Source organism: Cyprinodon variegatus, unplaced genomic scaffold (assembly GCF_000732505.1).
Source record: "Cyprinodon variegatus isolate N-32 unplaced genomic scaffold, C_variegatus-1.0 Scaffold109, whole genome shotgun sequence".
Lineage (NCBI taxonomy): Eukaryota > Metazoa > Chordata > Actinopteri > Cyprinodontiformes > Cyprinodontidae > Cyprinodon > Cyprinodon variegatus.
The window spans coordinates 303,058-319,522 of NW_015150562.1; the positions used below are offsets into that span (position 1 = coordinate 303,058).

A 16,465-nucleotide genomic window follows, 5' to 3' on the forward strand; every position below is an offset into this window, starting at 1 on the left:
ATATATATATATTTGTGAATCATTAATGGAGGAATATCACATTTACTCATATTTCTTTAGATCAAAGCATGATGTGTTTGAGGGTCTCTTTACCTACTTCATGTTGTCAGACAGGATCTAATGAAATAATTCCTAGATGTTGGGCAGTAATCAGATCAGGGTGAAATTGGAAGAAATTGTTTCTTTGAGTTAATGCAGTTAATGGATTCATTAACACAGAGGGAACTTTATTTTTATACTGGCACAGGTTAATACCCTTTCTGTCAGGTGAAATCATACATTTTTTTGGAATATTTATTAATTTAAAACATAATAACTTTGTTTAATATGACAAAAATCTCATCATCCGATATACCAATCAAACCGACTCTACAACAAACAATTGTTCTGTACTTCGTTGTCATTAAACTGTAAACTATGTCCTTCATTTCTAGGAATCTATAGAATATGTTGTCAATTCTTGGTAACAGAATAAAACAATTATTGATGTTTTTCAAGGGTCATTGAGGTTCTGTGACTCGTTTATAGAATTATAGTTTAATCCAGTTTGTAGGATAATTTAATTTATTGTTTTATCTAACACAAGTAGCTCATCTTTAAGACGCAACCTCAAATCTTTGCTAAAGATAAATAGTTGGTTAATTAACGTCACAAATGAGAATATTAGTTAATTTTGTATTATTAGAAACCTGAGGGACCATAACAAGGGGGACATATGAGTCATATAACCTCTTAAAACCACTTTCTACTTTCTACAATGTCATGCATGCTTAAACCATCAGCTAACACACACTTATGAGGCAGGTCTGTGCATGACCACACAGCAACAGGAAGTGCCTTGCTTAAGGCAGGAAGTGGAATGACCAGGAGCTCCTATAAATATACTCTTCATCGTTAAGTGTACTTCCCATTCCTTTACTCCTCTTTTTCCTTCCTTGCCTCCTCGTCCCCTTAACCTCCTTTTCCTCCTGCTCAAGTTTGTGCCATGGAAATCTGTGTGGTGCTGCTATTACCACACACATTATTTTCCCTCTACTTTCATATTCCATTGAAGAAAAAGAAGAAGAAAAATAAAGTTAATTTGTTCCCAGATTTGTCCTGGATAACATATAAAAGTGCATATTTTTCAAATCAGCTTCCAGATATCTGGAAGATTTCGAGGCTAGCTTTCTAAATGACAAAGAGCAAGACCTGTTATTTTTCTCTTAGAGGAATGCAGTGAGACTAAAAGAATTGAAAGAGGAAGTAGCTTTCAAATAAAAGCCATAAAGAAAAAGACAAAAAAAGAAAATGAAAGAGCAGCAGAGAAATAAAGGAGAAAGAATCTATCTAAATTCCTCTGAAGGAGCGGTTTTATTCTGGACAAGTTGAAACACACTCGGGCAAATCTCAAGGGAGGGAGCTTAAGGAGAGAGTGAATGAGAAGGATGAAGACGACGGAGAGCAGGAGCTCAGCGAAGGGACAGGCTTTAGCACGCCAGTTTCGACCACATGGCCCCTCCCGGCGCTGGGAATACCAGAACCCTGTGATTACCCAAAACACATGGGGTCTGAGCGGGTCTGGACTGAATCCCACTGGGCTCCTCTGGACTGTGTGGGCTGCATGTTCCTTCTCTGATAATCAAGTCTACAGCTGACCTTTCCGCCCCCCTCCCTGGGGCCGGATAAACACCTCTCCAGTCACCTCTCACCTTCTGTTTTGTGTGTTGAAAAAAAAAAAACCCACTCAGATATGCTGACTTGGTCCAGCTTCTCCAGGAAAGGACATTGTGTTTGTTAAAGAATTTACATGGCCTTTTTTTTAATTACATTTTTTGGGGGGTAGGTTTACTTCCTTAGGGAAACAGCAAGAAGTAAAACTAAAATATTCTTCTTTTTCGTCAGAATCGCAACAAATTTCCTTACTGTGAACAAGCAACATGTTTCACTATCAAACCAGTTTAAAACAGCTAAAAGCAACTAAATATTTCCTATAGTAGACATCTCACAGGTATCCCATTCACACCTGGTGATGTCATCTTGAAAACATACTTCGCTGGAAAACAACTGGATATGTAGAGTAACCTGTAAGGCCACGCAGGAGTCTAGTTTTGTTGGTACACACTAAAGCAGCAGGATACTACCCTGCGGTTATTTCTGCTTCTGATATCCATTGGAAAAGCCTGGAATGACAGTGAATACCAAAAAAGAGAATAAAAAGGAGCATAAATCCTTTCATTTCCATCAATTCAACACAGATGCCGAACCTTAAAGCATCATGAGGATCATTTCCAGATAATATTGTTAAAATATTATCCACATGACCTAAAAATCTTCCTTGTCTCCAGGGACAAAATAATTTTATATCCATAAGAGGCTATTCTGGTTCATGATAATATCAAAAAGCTGTATTTACAGTCATCAGGAACAGCATGCATACTCCTGGCTTCACCCAGAGGAATGCAGCAGCCGTCGCCGAGCCCGACTCCCAGTGAAACCCCGGTGGAACGGAACAATAATGCTCCTTTAAACAGCTGAGAGCTGCAACCTGTTTGAAAAGTGGAGCTTTACCGGGCTGCATATGCTGACGGCCCATTAATCCAGACAGCCCGGGCTGCCAAGAGGGACAGGAAGGGCAGCAGAGGACTTACCGGCCACAGAGAGGGAGAATTCCTCCACCTCTGCACATCGAAATGCATCCTACGTCCTCAAAGAGGCAGCCATATCGGATCAATCCCAACAAAGCAAAGCAGAGGAGGATTCTAAACAACCTTCTTATCACACGTGTTTCAATATGAGTATAGGATGTGTGTTCAAAAACTAGTCTAACCCAACTGTTTGTCCAACCAGGCTGGCAGGTGATGATGCAATGCCAGTTAAACAGGGTTTTCTGCTCTAAAGGGAAAACAGGCAGCCTTCCTGTCCTCCAACCCACATGTGCCAGACTTTGCTATTTTCATTCAAACCTGAAACAATGTGTTTCCAAGAAGAGCCGCAGATTTAGAATAACTTTTAACAGCATGACTTGGATGGACGGCGGGCAGAGGCACACAGTTGATGCATGACGCAGGTTTAAATATGGCCAGGGGACTTTTTGCTCTGGTCAAGCCTACTTTTAAGTTCATAAAAGGAAGGAATGGACCTCAACAACTTAGTTTAGTTTTAATCTACATGTTAAACCAGAAAAGCATATTACTTAGCTTTAAAAAGAAAAAAACATATGAGAAAATAATGCCCAAATCCATCAACCTTAGCCATTCATAAAAAAACTTAAATCACGTCAGTCGGTGAATCTATGCCCAATAAAACAAATTAATGAAGTCAGCTGCTGGTCAAGTCAGCAAAGCATCATTATGGTGGAAATTAATTTACTTTCTGCACGAACAGCTTCTTTAAAAACTCTGATCATATCATGTGAGAAATGTCCAACCTCTGCTTGCTTTGAATATTCTTCACTCAGCAACAGCAATAAGGTTGAAGAAGATCGAATGTTTCAGCTATGCCATTTCTCTTTGACTGTTGATTATGATCATCTTATTGTTTTAACATCTATTTTTAAGGATTCAAGAAAATAAATTGGACCAAATTGAGTTTTAGTGACAAGACAAAGAAAAATGCAAAATGTTTTTTAAAAAGTTAGAAGCAAACCCCCCAAAACCATAAGAAAAACCACAAATCACCTCTAGAAATCACCCAAAAATTGTTCTTGGATGTAAAATAGTGGTTAATATGGATGATGAAGCGTACTGCCCAGAGTAACACACCAAAAGGGGCATAACATCAACTTAGAAACAGAAATGATTAACACTGCATCAATATTTTCCAAAAATGAAATTTTGACAGAGAGCACTTTTATTTGATCCATAAAATATATTTATGGCTCAACCTTACTTTGAGGACACAGAGGGACAGGGACCCATTTTTCTCAAATAAATTAAGACTTTTTCCACCCGAAAGTAAAAAAAAAACAACCACAATCAGGCTCAGACATATACCGGTAAGACTTCTTTGGCTTCGCATAAAATGAGTGTCTGTAAAAACCTAAACCTAAATATAGTTTATTAGAATTAAACTTGTGGTTTTTCCAAAAAAAACTAAACATTTTTCTGTTTCTATACACTGAGCTCAAGCCAAGAGGTTCAAGTATTTTTCTGTTTGAAGGTTCATTCACAAGCTATAGATATCATAACAAACATGAAATTCCAGACTGTTACGTTAATTTTAACGGCATCTGCAGCAGAGTGTGACAGAAACTCTGTTTCCTCCTCACATTTAGAGAAAATGTGACGCACTTTTATTCTATGCAGGAGAACAAACATGGCATACAGTGATTGTTTGTCTCCTGCCCCCACGCTTGCATTCCTGATTGTGGCATTTCTTAGCTGTCTCAAACAGTCAGAGATCAGGGGGGTGGGGGGATAGTACAGCAGGAAAAAGGTAGAAAAAGGGAAGCAATATTCCACATGAATAATCACACGATTATGAGATCATACAGCAGTGAAAACACCCTAAAGTTTTGAATATTTTAAGAGATAGGAAGCAGCTTGTCTCTGAACATCCCATCTTTGGAAGCTAAACAAGAACCCCTGAGAAGAAAAGGGTCCTGAAGAATCACAACTATACCTTTATCAGACGTTATTAAGTGGTGATAACTATTTTAAACACATAGTTGAAAACAAGAGTAAATGGGACACATAATACCTTTAGAAACATCTGAATTTAAGTGTAAATAATAAAAAAAAAAGGGTTGCCTTTGGCGCTGCAAACCGAAATCTGTTATTTCACTCATTTTAAGAAATCTGACGTATTACAAGAAAAAACAACTATATTAATAATAAGATTTAATGCTGTAATATTTTTGCAATAGATATTCAAAATAAATAAATTGTCTAAAACGTTTAAGCCTTAGAGAAGAAGTTAAAGGGACCATGACATCGCTCTTCCAGGTAACATTGAGAGGTTAAGGAACCTGTCACCAGCTGAGCGGTTAGCTGACTCCAAACAACAGGTACAGCAACACTGCTGAGATGCACGACTGACAAAAAAAAACATGCAGCGGTTTCCTAGGAACGTGCAGCTTCTCTTAGTGTTTGCACAGCTAATTCTGTGGGATCAAAACTGCACACCTCCTATATTATAAGCAACTGATGAGCCGTTTTAATATTATAATCCTGTTAATTTTTTGAACTCTAAAAATAAGGCAAATCAATTATTTAAAGAATTTTAGAAATAAATCTTTTGGTTCTCCAGCTGTAGTATGAAGGAAATAGTATAGATATGAAAATTTACTGGAAATTCCATATATTCAGTCGGAACTTTGTCTTTTTGCTTTGTCGTTTTATATTAAACATACATTAATTTAAAGTATGCAGGAGAATTAGAATCAAATTAGTTGAGCTAAAATGAAACTAGTGTTTGGCTGGAGCCTTAATCTCATGCTGATGGATTTTGGTGACCTCTCCTTACCGTGAGCTGATGCGAGCTTTGGTTGTTTGAAACTGGCTCGGTGGGGGGTGCTGGACTCGAGGCTCCGTGGAGAACGGCCAACCAAATGCAGCGAGGCTCCGGAGAGCTGCAGTCCACCCCCACCGGGTTCTGGAAGCTCCAGTCGGACCCGGCTGGCGCAGGGCACGGAAGCATAGCAGCAGGCATCGGTGCAGCGAGTTCAGTCAGAGACGCATCCCTCACTACCACCATGGACCGCACGCGCTCACGTATCAGCACAGAGTCCAGATACAGGAACAGAGGCTGGCTAAATGTTTCCTCTTGGGTTTTCAAGTCATTCACTCAAATAGTCTGGATTTCCTGCCTCTACGCTCCAATCCATTGCTTCAAGAAGAAGAATCCCACATTTTCCACATCGCTGGTCTTGTCGTGGAACCAACTCGGTGGGACCAACCGAGAGAACGGAGCAGAAGGTAGAAGTTGTGACAGGCAGATGGAGGGGTGAGTATGTGTGGGATCAAGAGGTAGGTCTGGTTTCACTACAGAGACACACAGAGAGAACAACTAACGGAGCCCCTCTCCCGTCGGTGTCCGGTGATGTTCTGCAAGCCAGGCCAAACTGTCCACCCCCAAAACACACACCACTGTCCCAGAGGGCTGGATCCTCTGGCTGTCCTCCCTCCCACTGCGCTCTCTCTCTCTCTCTCTTCTNCCCTCTCCCGTCGGTGTCCGGTGATGTTCTGCAAGCCAGGCCAAACTGTCCACCCCCAAAACACACACCACTGTCCCAGAGGGCTGGATCCTCTGCCTGTCCTCCCTCCCACTGCTCTCTCTCTCTCTCTCTCTTCTAAATAACTACCCTCTCTATCTATACTTCCAAACAAATCACTTCATCTCACCCCTATGTCAGTCCCAAATTCCTGTTTACTTTTAATAACAAGCATCAACCATTTCATCATGCACTCTTTTGCTTTCTGTTACTTCTTCCTTTGTATTTGCCTCTCTGGTTGTATCCAAACCGGTCTGACAGTCATCTGAAGATAAACAACGGTCCAAAGCTGTAAGGCAAAACGTTCCAAAAAGGCAAAACATCAAGATGATTAAAATGATAACAAAAAAAAAAAGAAGATACCTTCCTCTGTTTAAGAGTTTAAAAGCATAGCTGATGCTCACTTCAGTGCTGCATGTGTGCAAGCTTTCATATAGTGACAAGGCTCCGGACGCTTAACTTCACAAAAGCCAGCCCTGCCTCCTCCTCCTCCTCCTCCTCCTCCTCCTCACTAAGAGGCGAGACGGAAAAGCAAGAAAAAAAACAAAAAAGCAAAGAGAGAAAGAGGCCAATTTCCAGCACAAAGAGAAAAGAAAACATTTACCCCTGCATTTATCTCCTCTAAGCTGAGGGCGGAAAAATAAAGAGGGAGGACAATACAGAACATAGATACAGGAGAGCAACATAAACCTTGCTGTAAATAAAGCTAATTCAGGTCAAAGTGACCCAGTCTTACATTCCTGCTTCAAAAATACACTAAACAAATGCACCTCGACTTGAAAGCAGAAGTTTACATACTCTTCATAAAGAACCCTGCCTGACTTTAAAACAGACGATCTGGTAGGAACAGCCAAACTATTTCTATTATATAAACACTGTAATGTAGCCTCAGTCGCTGGGTTGTAATATTTAACATTTTTGTCATGTTCTAGGTTATTGCCATACTCTGATTTGGATTTGTCTTATGTTAACTTCTCTATGGTTTGTATTAATTTTGTTGCTTTTTATTTCATTTTTTTTTACATTTAGCTTGAGTTTAATCATGCTGTCTTTATAATTTTGTATAACTTTCTGTTACCGTACATCTCTGTCAGATATTTCCCTTGATTGTCTTGTACCAGTGTTTCTGCTTTAGCTTATTAATCTCCCTCCTTCAGCTTCTCTACCTTCTCACTCTGCCATGGAATGCTTCTTCAGGTTTGCTTGAAGTATCTTACATCCTTTCTTGGTATGTGTATATATATATATATATATATATATATATATATATATATATATATATATATATATATATATATATATAACTCATATAACTCATATTTTCTGATTGATCTACTTAATCTTACCAACATGATGCCTAATAAATACCTAGATGCCAAGGTAGGTATTACCAAATATTTGAGCTACCTAATGTGAAAATAAATATATTGACAAGATGCTGAAAACAGAATGGTGGATGTCTTCATTATAACACATCCCAAAACTGTTGTGTTTTACACTAGTAGTAAAAACAAAGCAAAGATATTTTGTAAAAACTACTGTGTGCAAACTTAAAAGGAAGAAAAAAACAAATGTTTCTTTCCCAACAATTTGTATATGTTCATATTTACAATGGCTTAAAAAGAGGAAAACGTCAAGGCTGAGTTATTTGTTTGTGTGCAAGCTTGCTGATTCTGATCGCAGTACCACAGAAAACAGTTCAGAGCTGTAAAGGTGTGTGAGGCAGGCAGCCATATCAAGAAGAATGGGCCAAAATTCCTACAATCTAATAAAAACTTGTAGAACACCCCAGAAAAATTGACCCAGGTCTCATAGTTTCAAGACAACCTTATGACATACAACACGAAAAGTATAAAGCTTTGTAATTCTGTGCAGTTTGTAATAACATCTGGTAGTAGTACCCATGTCTGCACTAAATCTGTCAGAAAAAGGCCAAACATGGAGTTCTCAGCAAACAGCTAGGATTCCAGGATACGGGTAAGAGAGACATACAGGTGCCAGCGTTGCCGCAGACGGGCCTCTTCTTCCAACACTTGTCACGTCCGCTAACAGTGGGGTTAGACAGGTTTCACCTGCCACACAATGGGACGAGTACTAACTCGACTGGAGAGGTCTGTCATCCACACAGACTGTACCCTCTGGTTATTTTGCAGGACGTCAAAAGGAAAACACAGCAGGTTCAGACAGTTTGGGTATGGTGATGAGGTGAAAAGTTAAAGGAGGTAATCTGATCGCAGAGGAATAACAGGAATCCAAACGTGTAAAGAGTAACGTATCCGTTTAACACAACACAGCTCAGCTTTAAAGGCTCTCTGACAGGAAAGCTGGTTTTTAAACACAGCAGGTGTGTGTGGCACCAAGGTTGAATCTTAGGTGACTTCCAAACAATCGGTTACAGTAGATTTTACTTATGGGCATCAGAATAAAGGGCAGGAATTACTTATGTCACCCTTTAATCATTTTTAATTCTGAAACATTTTTAAAACCATGTATAATCTTCTTCCTGTTTTAAAAATATAAAATACGTTTTACTAGTAGGACATAAAAGGGGAGATAATAGCAACAGCCTTTGAGGCTGTAGATCAAGCCATCCTAAATAACAGACTCCACAGTTTGGTGGGGATCTTGGGATCTGTTTTAGATTGTTCCTTTCAAACAGAACCTTGACAAACAGAACCTGTAAAGAAGGGGTCTGATTCTACTGCTCTTAATTTTGAGGTAACCCCAGGTTTTAAGTTTAGCCCACTTAATTTCCTGGATAGATAATTTATCCATTTTCAAACATTGCCTATCACTTTATGCAGATGACATTCAGCCAGACAGCTTCTTCAAGAACTCTGTGGGTCTTTAAACTCTGAATTTCCTAAATACTTAAAGGAAAAGAAGAAAAATGAACTAAATTCAGGTAAGATAGAGGGATTACCACCTAGAATAGTTTGTTTCCCATGGTCAGACTACTGGTCACTTTAATTGAGTTTGTTTATATATAGCGGCAATTCACCAATCATGGAATCTTAAAGCACTTTATAGAGATAATTTAATCAGATCATACAGTCAGACGTGTAAAAAGCTTTCAAAGGAAAACCAGTAGCTTGCGAAGAGTCATTCTGCTTTAAATCTAAACGTAAGGAATTTAGGTGTTTTTTTTTTAAACAACTGAATGTGTCTTAAAGCTCACTGAAAATAACTCACTGGTCATGTGAGAAATATTTCTAATCTGAGGTCAGTGTCAAAACAGGAACTTATGATGGTTATTCATACTTTTTTACCCCCTCATCCAGACTCTCAGAAATGAACATTTTACACAAATCCACAGAAATGCCCTTAAATGCCTTCAGTTGGTCCAAAACTAGAACTAACCGATGAGCTGTTCATTCATTCATTTTAAAATTCATTTCAAAATCCTGACATTTAATTTCAGGGCTCTGTATGGTCCATGCCCTTCCTTTATTACCAAACTCAAACTCAAGCTTAAAATCTACTCATCATCCACAGAACCAGATATAAGCCTGCATTGGGCTAAATATCCAGACCTCTAACCCTGCAACATTGTCTTTAGAGCGTTCAATTAAACAAAATATTAAAACATTGAAATAGTTTTTTAGGATATTTGTAGTGTTTGATTTTCATGCCCTTTTTTGTGAATTTTTTCCTAATCTGACCTATAATCTGACCTGTACAAGGTGCTATTTCAACAAATTATACTTCCTAATATCAGAGGTCATATTTCTTTAAATCTCTGCTTAAAATCTCAAAAAGCTCGATGTTGCGATCAGCTGCTTATATTAGCTAGCAGATTAGGCTGTTCATTTTAAATAATAATTTGTTTCATTTCAGCTTTAATAAATACATTTTACAATATATTGGTATTACTGAAAGTCGCTTTTGTACCTCATAAAAAAATATATGTAAAAGTTAATAGAAAACCAAGGCAGGATTTTATGCCAAATGCTGAAGAGTAATGAGGTATTATCATTTACTGCTTCTTCTTTAATCTATCATTTGGTAAAGAAAGAATGACCTATTTCTGTATTTATGGGTTAAGAAAAGCCCCACCTTGAAGGATACTTAAAGTGGATCCACGTTTCACTTCATGCATTACTGAGACACTTTATTGAGTCAGCTTTCACTGACACACATGTCCACACATTATTCCACATCGAGCCCAAAGCAGTCTGTGCAGCACAAGCACATTCACACAATCACAGCCCACACGTCTCATTGAGTCACAGCTGGGTATAAATACACAACGCTGTGCAATTATGGTTCCTATTAAAGTCAGAAGGCTCTGGCTGTAACAGGGAGGTTCTCTTCTCGCTCAGCGGTTCAGACCAGAGGAACTGCCCTATTGGATCAGCGAGTCCGGGTAAAGGTCCAATTCTGCTTCTTCAGTGGGAGAAATGTGAGAGAAAAAAGACGTGATAGTGGGTCTGCAGATTTATGTCAACATTCCTATTTTTTCCATACTTGTAGAGTGGACGGATCAATGGATAGATTTCTCAGAGGGGTGATTGCATACTGATGTTCACAACAACAGATTTATAGAGGAGGTTCAGGTGCCACATTTGAACACAGAGGGAACCATACAAATTTGTATTTAAAAATGAAAGAAGAAAAGGAAAAGAAAACTGATACAAAGGCATTAAGACCCATTTAACCCAAACAAACCCAGAAACGTGTTCAAGCATGTTGACAGCTGCACGACCCTCAGTTATCTGTAATCTTAGCTATGCTTTCTTATCTGTCCTGGATCTATCTCACATACTGCACTTGTTTTTGACAAAGATCTCAAAGTTAGGAAAATGAAAGGCCGATGTTTTCTCCTTATGTCAGAAGAACGGCGCCCCGTGGCTCCAGCCCAGATCTGTCAACAAGCACAACTAAGTAAAGTAAGGAGGGAGTTTGATGTCAGATTAAACAGAGCAAAGCTGTTAGTGTAACAGACAGATTGGGATGCGGATATATTTCAACCGCTTTCATATTCATAACAAGGACACTTGGCTGCAGATTAACACACTAAGACCTTTCCGAGTCACTGCCCTGCAAGACAAAACAAAGAACTTTTTCCTAAATCACCCACAGAGCTGTAAAAAAAAAAAAAAAGAAAAAAAGAGAGATGGTCGTTAAGAGGGAAATACACAGGAAACAGAAGAGTGAGCAGTTTCAAATTGCTGTCATAACCAAACCAAACTGCAGACACAACGATGGGCTGTTTTCTCTAAACACAGGCTGCAAAACTTCAGGAGGGTCATGAGGGGACAGTCTGGGTTTCATGCTTACAATGGAAAAACCAAAGCAGCCTGGACAAACAAAAAGGACCGTCCCGTCCTTTCAATTTTCTTTAAACCTTCAAACCTCAAAATTCTCTGATGCTTTTACTAAAGAGTAACACTGTAGTAAAAAGCTAGAAATACTCCTAAGGAAAAAGAAAAAAAGTAATAAATTAAGCCAAACGTTAAACTCTGCAGAGCTTTTGGTCCAATAACTAATCTCTGTAGTAATAAGAGTCAATCTCTCCGTCTAGACAGTCATTATGAGCTACATTTCAAAGTGGAATCTACAAATGCAATTTACTAGTTTAAAAGGTGGCGTGGCTGTTTGAAGCTGGTTAATTTTAACTTTAATCTCCAGTAAATCTCATTGACTTAGAAACCTATAGGCATGGGGTGTACTTACCAAGCTGCTGACACTAGAGGGCAGCCACAACCTGATGTCTGACAGAAGATGGGATGGGTACCAGCATCAGAAAGCAGAAAAATAAAAGTCCAAGGTGAATGGGTGCAATATGCCAACATAGCAGCATCTGTCTTTGACCTTTTTAATCAGGTAAGAAGCCTCAGCAGAGGAGAAGTGTTTGGTTCTAACGTCCCTTAAATCTAGATTGAGATGAGAGATGGATGGTCTACAACCTCTCTATCTCTGCAGAAGACATCAACAATCTGACACTGATGCAAGACCCATGATGCTCTATTTGGGTAATTCTAAAATCCAAACTTAATCTGCAACAAAATAACTGATGATTTAAGTAAACATGTGTCAGAGAAGAAGCTCTTTGTCTTTCTGCTCCCCAAATAAACAAATAAGCCTTTTGTTAAATGTATAATAAACAGAAATAAACTAATGTCACAAGGGGGCTCAGCAGTTCCCAGTCAGTGTGTGCAAAACCAGAAAATGCCAGATATGAGAGACAGTGGGAAGGAGAAGATAATGGAGGCGGGAATGTTGGCTGGAGTTTGGATCACAAGAGGGGGGATATTTACTGAAGAGAGAATGAGTTCAAACAGGAACTAGAAGACAGAGAGGGTTCATTTCAGCAACTACTACTGTGACCAAACAAATTATCACCTTACAAGTACACCCCATAGGTGGGTTTACCAGATAAATCAAACCAAAATACTTTATTAATGCAGAGAGTAATAAAAAGCTCAAATGATTTTCATTTTCTAACAAATACGATTGTGAAACAGGTGGATCCCATCAGTATTCAGTAGTAGAAAGTTATTTTGGGTACATCTCTACCAGCCTCCAACATCAGGAGGCAGAAATCTTTGCTCATTTATTTTTTTTGCATGAAAGCCACTCTGACCTGAGGATCCAGCCATCCATTTTCTTTCATGCTTTATCCCAGCTGGGGTTGTAAGGGGTGCTGCTGCCGATCTCCAGCTATCTAAAGGCGAGAGGCGGGTTACACCCTGGACAGGTCGGCAGTCCATCGCAAGGCACAGAAACAAATAGGACAAACAACCATTCAAGCACACACTCCCACCTAAGGACAATTTAGTGAAGCCAACTAACCCAAAAGTCATGTTTTTGGATTGTCCAGGAATCCATTCTGGAACCTTCTTGCTTCAAGGCAGCAGTGCTGCCCACAACACCATTGAGCAGCGCGAGGAGGATGTTTTCATTTAAAACCATTCCATTATAGTTCCGGCCCAATGTTTTGGGGTGCATCTCTTACCCTCTATCATCTTTTCTTTCAAGATTTCCCTGTATTTAGCTTCATCCATCTTCGCATAAACTATAAACAGCTGACCTGCCCACAGGATGATGCTACCACAGCCATGTTTTACAGTGTTGTTTTCATGCCGAGAGTTGTAGAGTGCAAGTTCTCCTCCAGAGTCACCAAAGCTCTCTTGGATGCTGCATGTCTCTCCTTCCCTGCTTTAAGTTTAGATGTAAGTTTACATTTGTATCATGGTGATTGGATTGAACACATCTCAGTAGGCTGAGTTAGCTTTACAGCTTGGTGATTGAAGCTTCAGGTTGACAAAATTAGTTGATACTAATACTGGAAGGCAATAAATGCTGATAAAGGAACAGAAGAAAATATTAATTTCAATTCCTTTTCTTTCAAATCAAGGAAGAAAATATAAGATTTAGGCATAGGTAGGCATAGGTAATTTAAAACCGGACTGAGACAATTGTATAGCAGCAGGCTGAGTGCATACATCATGTTATCCAGTCCACTAAGTGGAGAGATGGTGCTTCACTTTAACCTGATTAGCAGGGAGTGGCTCCTCTCCTCGAGCACATTCTTTATGTTCAGGTCGGCACTGAAGCATTCAGATAAGATAAATACAGAGTTTCTTCTTTTGGATTCTTTTTAATCTACTTTACCTTTAAAATATATAAGATAAATCACAGGCAAAGGTAACTGAAGCAGAAGATTCATGGGGCAGTTATGCAAATACAGCATCTGTTCTTAAAAAACGCAACACAGCTTTGATGAGAAAGCAGACAGCATGAATGGTTGCATCCACTTTAGAGGCTCATGGATGTTAAGTTTATTACAGGTTTAAACTTGCTTTCACAGCCTATTTTCCACGAGTGTAAAGATCAAGAATCGGAAATATCTCCTGCTTCAAAGAGCTTTAATCTGGAAGTCTGAATTCAGAATGCTCCTTTCGTCTCATGCTGAAGACTTGCTGGGATTGCAGTTATCGAAAACAAGTCAGCTTCAGCTAAAAGTGCAGCAGTGTGCAAAATAGAGAACACTAAATGCTTTCCAGGTGAAGTGTCCTGCCGTTTCTGAGCTCCACCAGGAGGCAGCGGCAGAGTGCCGAGAGGAAGATTCCTGGCAGGAATTTTTTTTGTTGAGCAGACGCATCTGTCTTGTGATGCGTGTTCACCATCTGAACAACATCAGGACCGATGACGACATCTGGCAAAGAGCTAACTCTGCTCTCCCTGTACTGTACCCCCCCTCCCCCCCGCTCTGCGCTGACCACAACCTCTGGGAGCAATCAGAGCGTCACGTCTGAGCTCCACTGCATTAGGAGACCCCACCCCTCTTCTTTTTCTCCTTCCCTTCTCTTTCTTTCACAAACCCACAGGCCTCTAGCAGCCCGTTAGACCTTCTCTTTCACTCACTCTCTCTCTCTCTCACTCCACCCATTTGGCTGGGGGGAAACGCCACTCCGTGCCCACTCCTACGCAGGCCCACATGTTTATATTTAGCTCAGCTCTGCTTCTGTGTAATTAGCATGAAAATTATAACTTTGGGAGCTAGAGGTGACGTCATCTTTCATTCTAGGCTGCATCTAGCTTACATCTCAGCCCCCCAAACTAGGCGGAGGTGCAGCATCTGGGGAACGATGGAGCCAATGCCAAGCCGGATCGGGAAACTAAGAGAGGCCAGGAGTTTAAAAATATAAAAAGAACAAAAAAGATCTGCAGAGCCTGAATGTTTATTACAGCTAAACGCGGAGAAAAGGCCTGCTCACCGCCTCCATCAGCGCTGGAGTTTCCATTTGAGGTCATCTGGTTTTTACATTCCTGCCATGCACCACTGCTCACCCCGCACTGAGGAAGTCCTCCTATGCTCTGTTGGCCCAGGACTGTGCAGTTCACAGATCTTCAAAGTGGAAGATGTGTGTAGAGTATCCATTTAGGGAGCTAGTTGGAGCCATGAGTCTAGACCCCGTGGGACGAATTTGGTGGATTATGTTGGGTTATTTGAAGTTGTCATGCAGACGACGTGGTGTTTACATGCAACTAATTTGCTAACTAAATTTGTAGAACTTGGAGGATTTAAAGGAATTGTTAAATATCCTAAATTTCCTTCAACTGAGCTGTAAAATCACAAGAAACGCAGAAGACAATAATAAACTTAAATTCCAGAAACTCACAACATATCTTAAAAGATGCCAAGAACAAAGGGGAACACATTAAATAACATTACAAACTGGACCTCAATCAACCTGTGTATAGATATATTCCACCCCGTCAGCCAGAGGAACTTTCCCTTTTCTCCTTAGATCATGTGCTCTGCTGCTAAACAAACAAATCTAAAAGTTGAACTGCTTGAATTAGTGAAATAAATAAAACTTCCTGGTGATATTCTCATTTATTCGGATGCACCTGTAACACATCTTCTGAAATAGTTTTGCATGTTTTTTTTTTTTTTGTATTAACTTCAGATTTTTCAAATTCTTCTTAGAGAAGCTCAAAACTAGGCTGACAAAGCCGGGCATATTTTGAATACAGGAGGATCTTTTTATCAGCTCCTTCCTGTTGACACACTGCAGACGTTGACGCCCAGCTCAGACCGGTCTCTAGAGGACAGGGACACTGGTGTCCTTGGCCTTTCTGGATGACCCCCCAACCCCCCATGTGTTTAGAGGGATGATAAGATCCATACGCCAAGCTTAAAGATGACTGCTTAGCCTCTGTCGCACTGTATTAGTGTTTCTGATGCATTGAGTGCATTCACCCGGCAGATACGAAATGACCTCTGCAGCTTCATGACGGGCTTCACCCGAAGTAGGGGCTCAGACTCGTATCCTCAAGTGGAGAGGGGGTCCCTCTGTCTTAATGGGCAACAGGATGACAGATAAAGAGTTGCGACACGAGAGGCCAAGACTCACATATGGTTTCACTCTGTTATTGAGATGAAAGCCACTCTGGCATGCTCAGAGGGAGCCCAGAAGCAGCAGAAACATACTGTACTTTTAGGTTTTTTTTTCAATTATCATTCAAGGAAGTGAGGTAGAGGAACCATGCAGAGAAAAACCTTGTATGGCACGAATAAAACCTGCTGCTTGGAGGGTGACAGGTTAGAGAGAGGCAGCGTGTTCAGACAAAATGTTCTGATGAAACTGGAAAAATGAAAGCAACAACAGGAGAGTATCCTGAAGCAGATGACCAAAGAAGGCAACAGAGAAGCAGGTCGGAGCAGAAAGCAATCGCCCAAAGACAGGAGGGGAAAAGAGGAAAAGCTTTGAAGAAGTCAGCTGCCATAAAAAAGAAAAACTTCCCTATTAAAAAGCGCAG

General features: G+C 40.0%; 1 protein-coding gene across 10 annotated transcripts in view; it reads right to left on the reverse strand.

Annotated features, from left to right (window-relative positions):
* Positions 1-16,465, reverse strand: part of arhgap23 (Rho GTPase activating protein 23) — a 78,309-nt gene that overhangs the window by 33,575 nt on the left and 28,269 nt on the right. For 2 of the 10 annotated variants that reach the window (XM_015374808.1, XM_015374806.1), the window contains exon 1: positions 5,446-6,091. The exons of 2 other annotated variants lie outside the window; for them this stretch is intronic. In XM_015374808.1, the coding sequence (XP_015230294.1) occupies positions 5,446-5,676 (231 nt within the window). In that variant the 5' untranslated portion in view covers positions 5,677-6,091. Of the gene's footprint in view, positions 1-2,630; positions 2,771-5,445; positions 6,094-16,465 lie in introns of those variants that run through there. 6 more of the 10 variants (XM_015374811.1, XM_015374810.1, XM_015374817.1 and 3 more) reach the window with 4 other exon arrangements.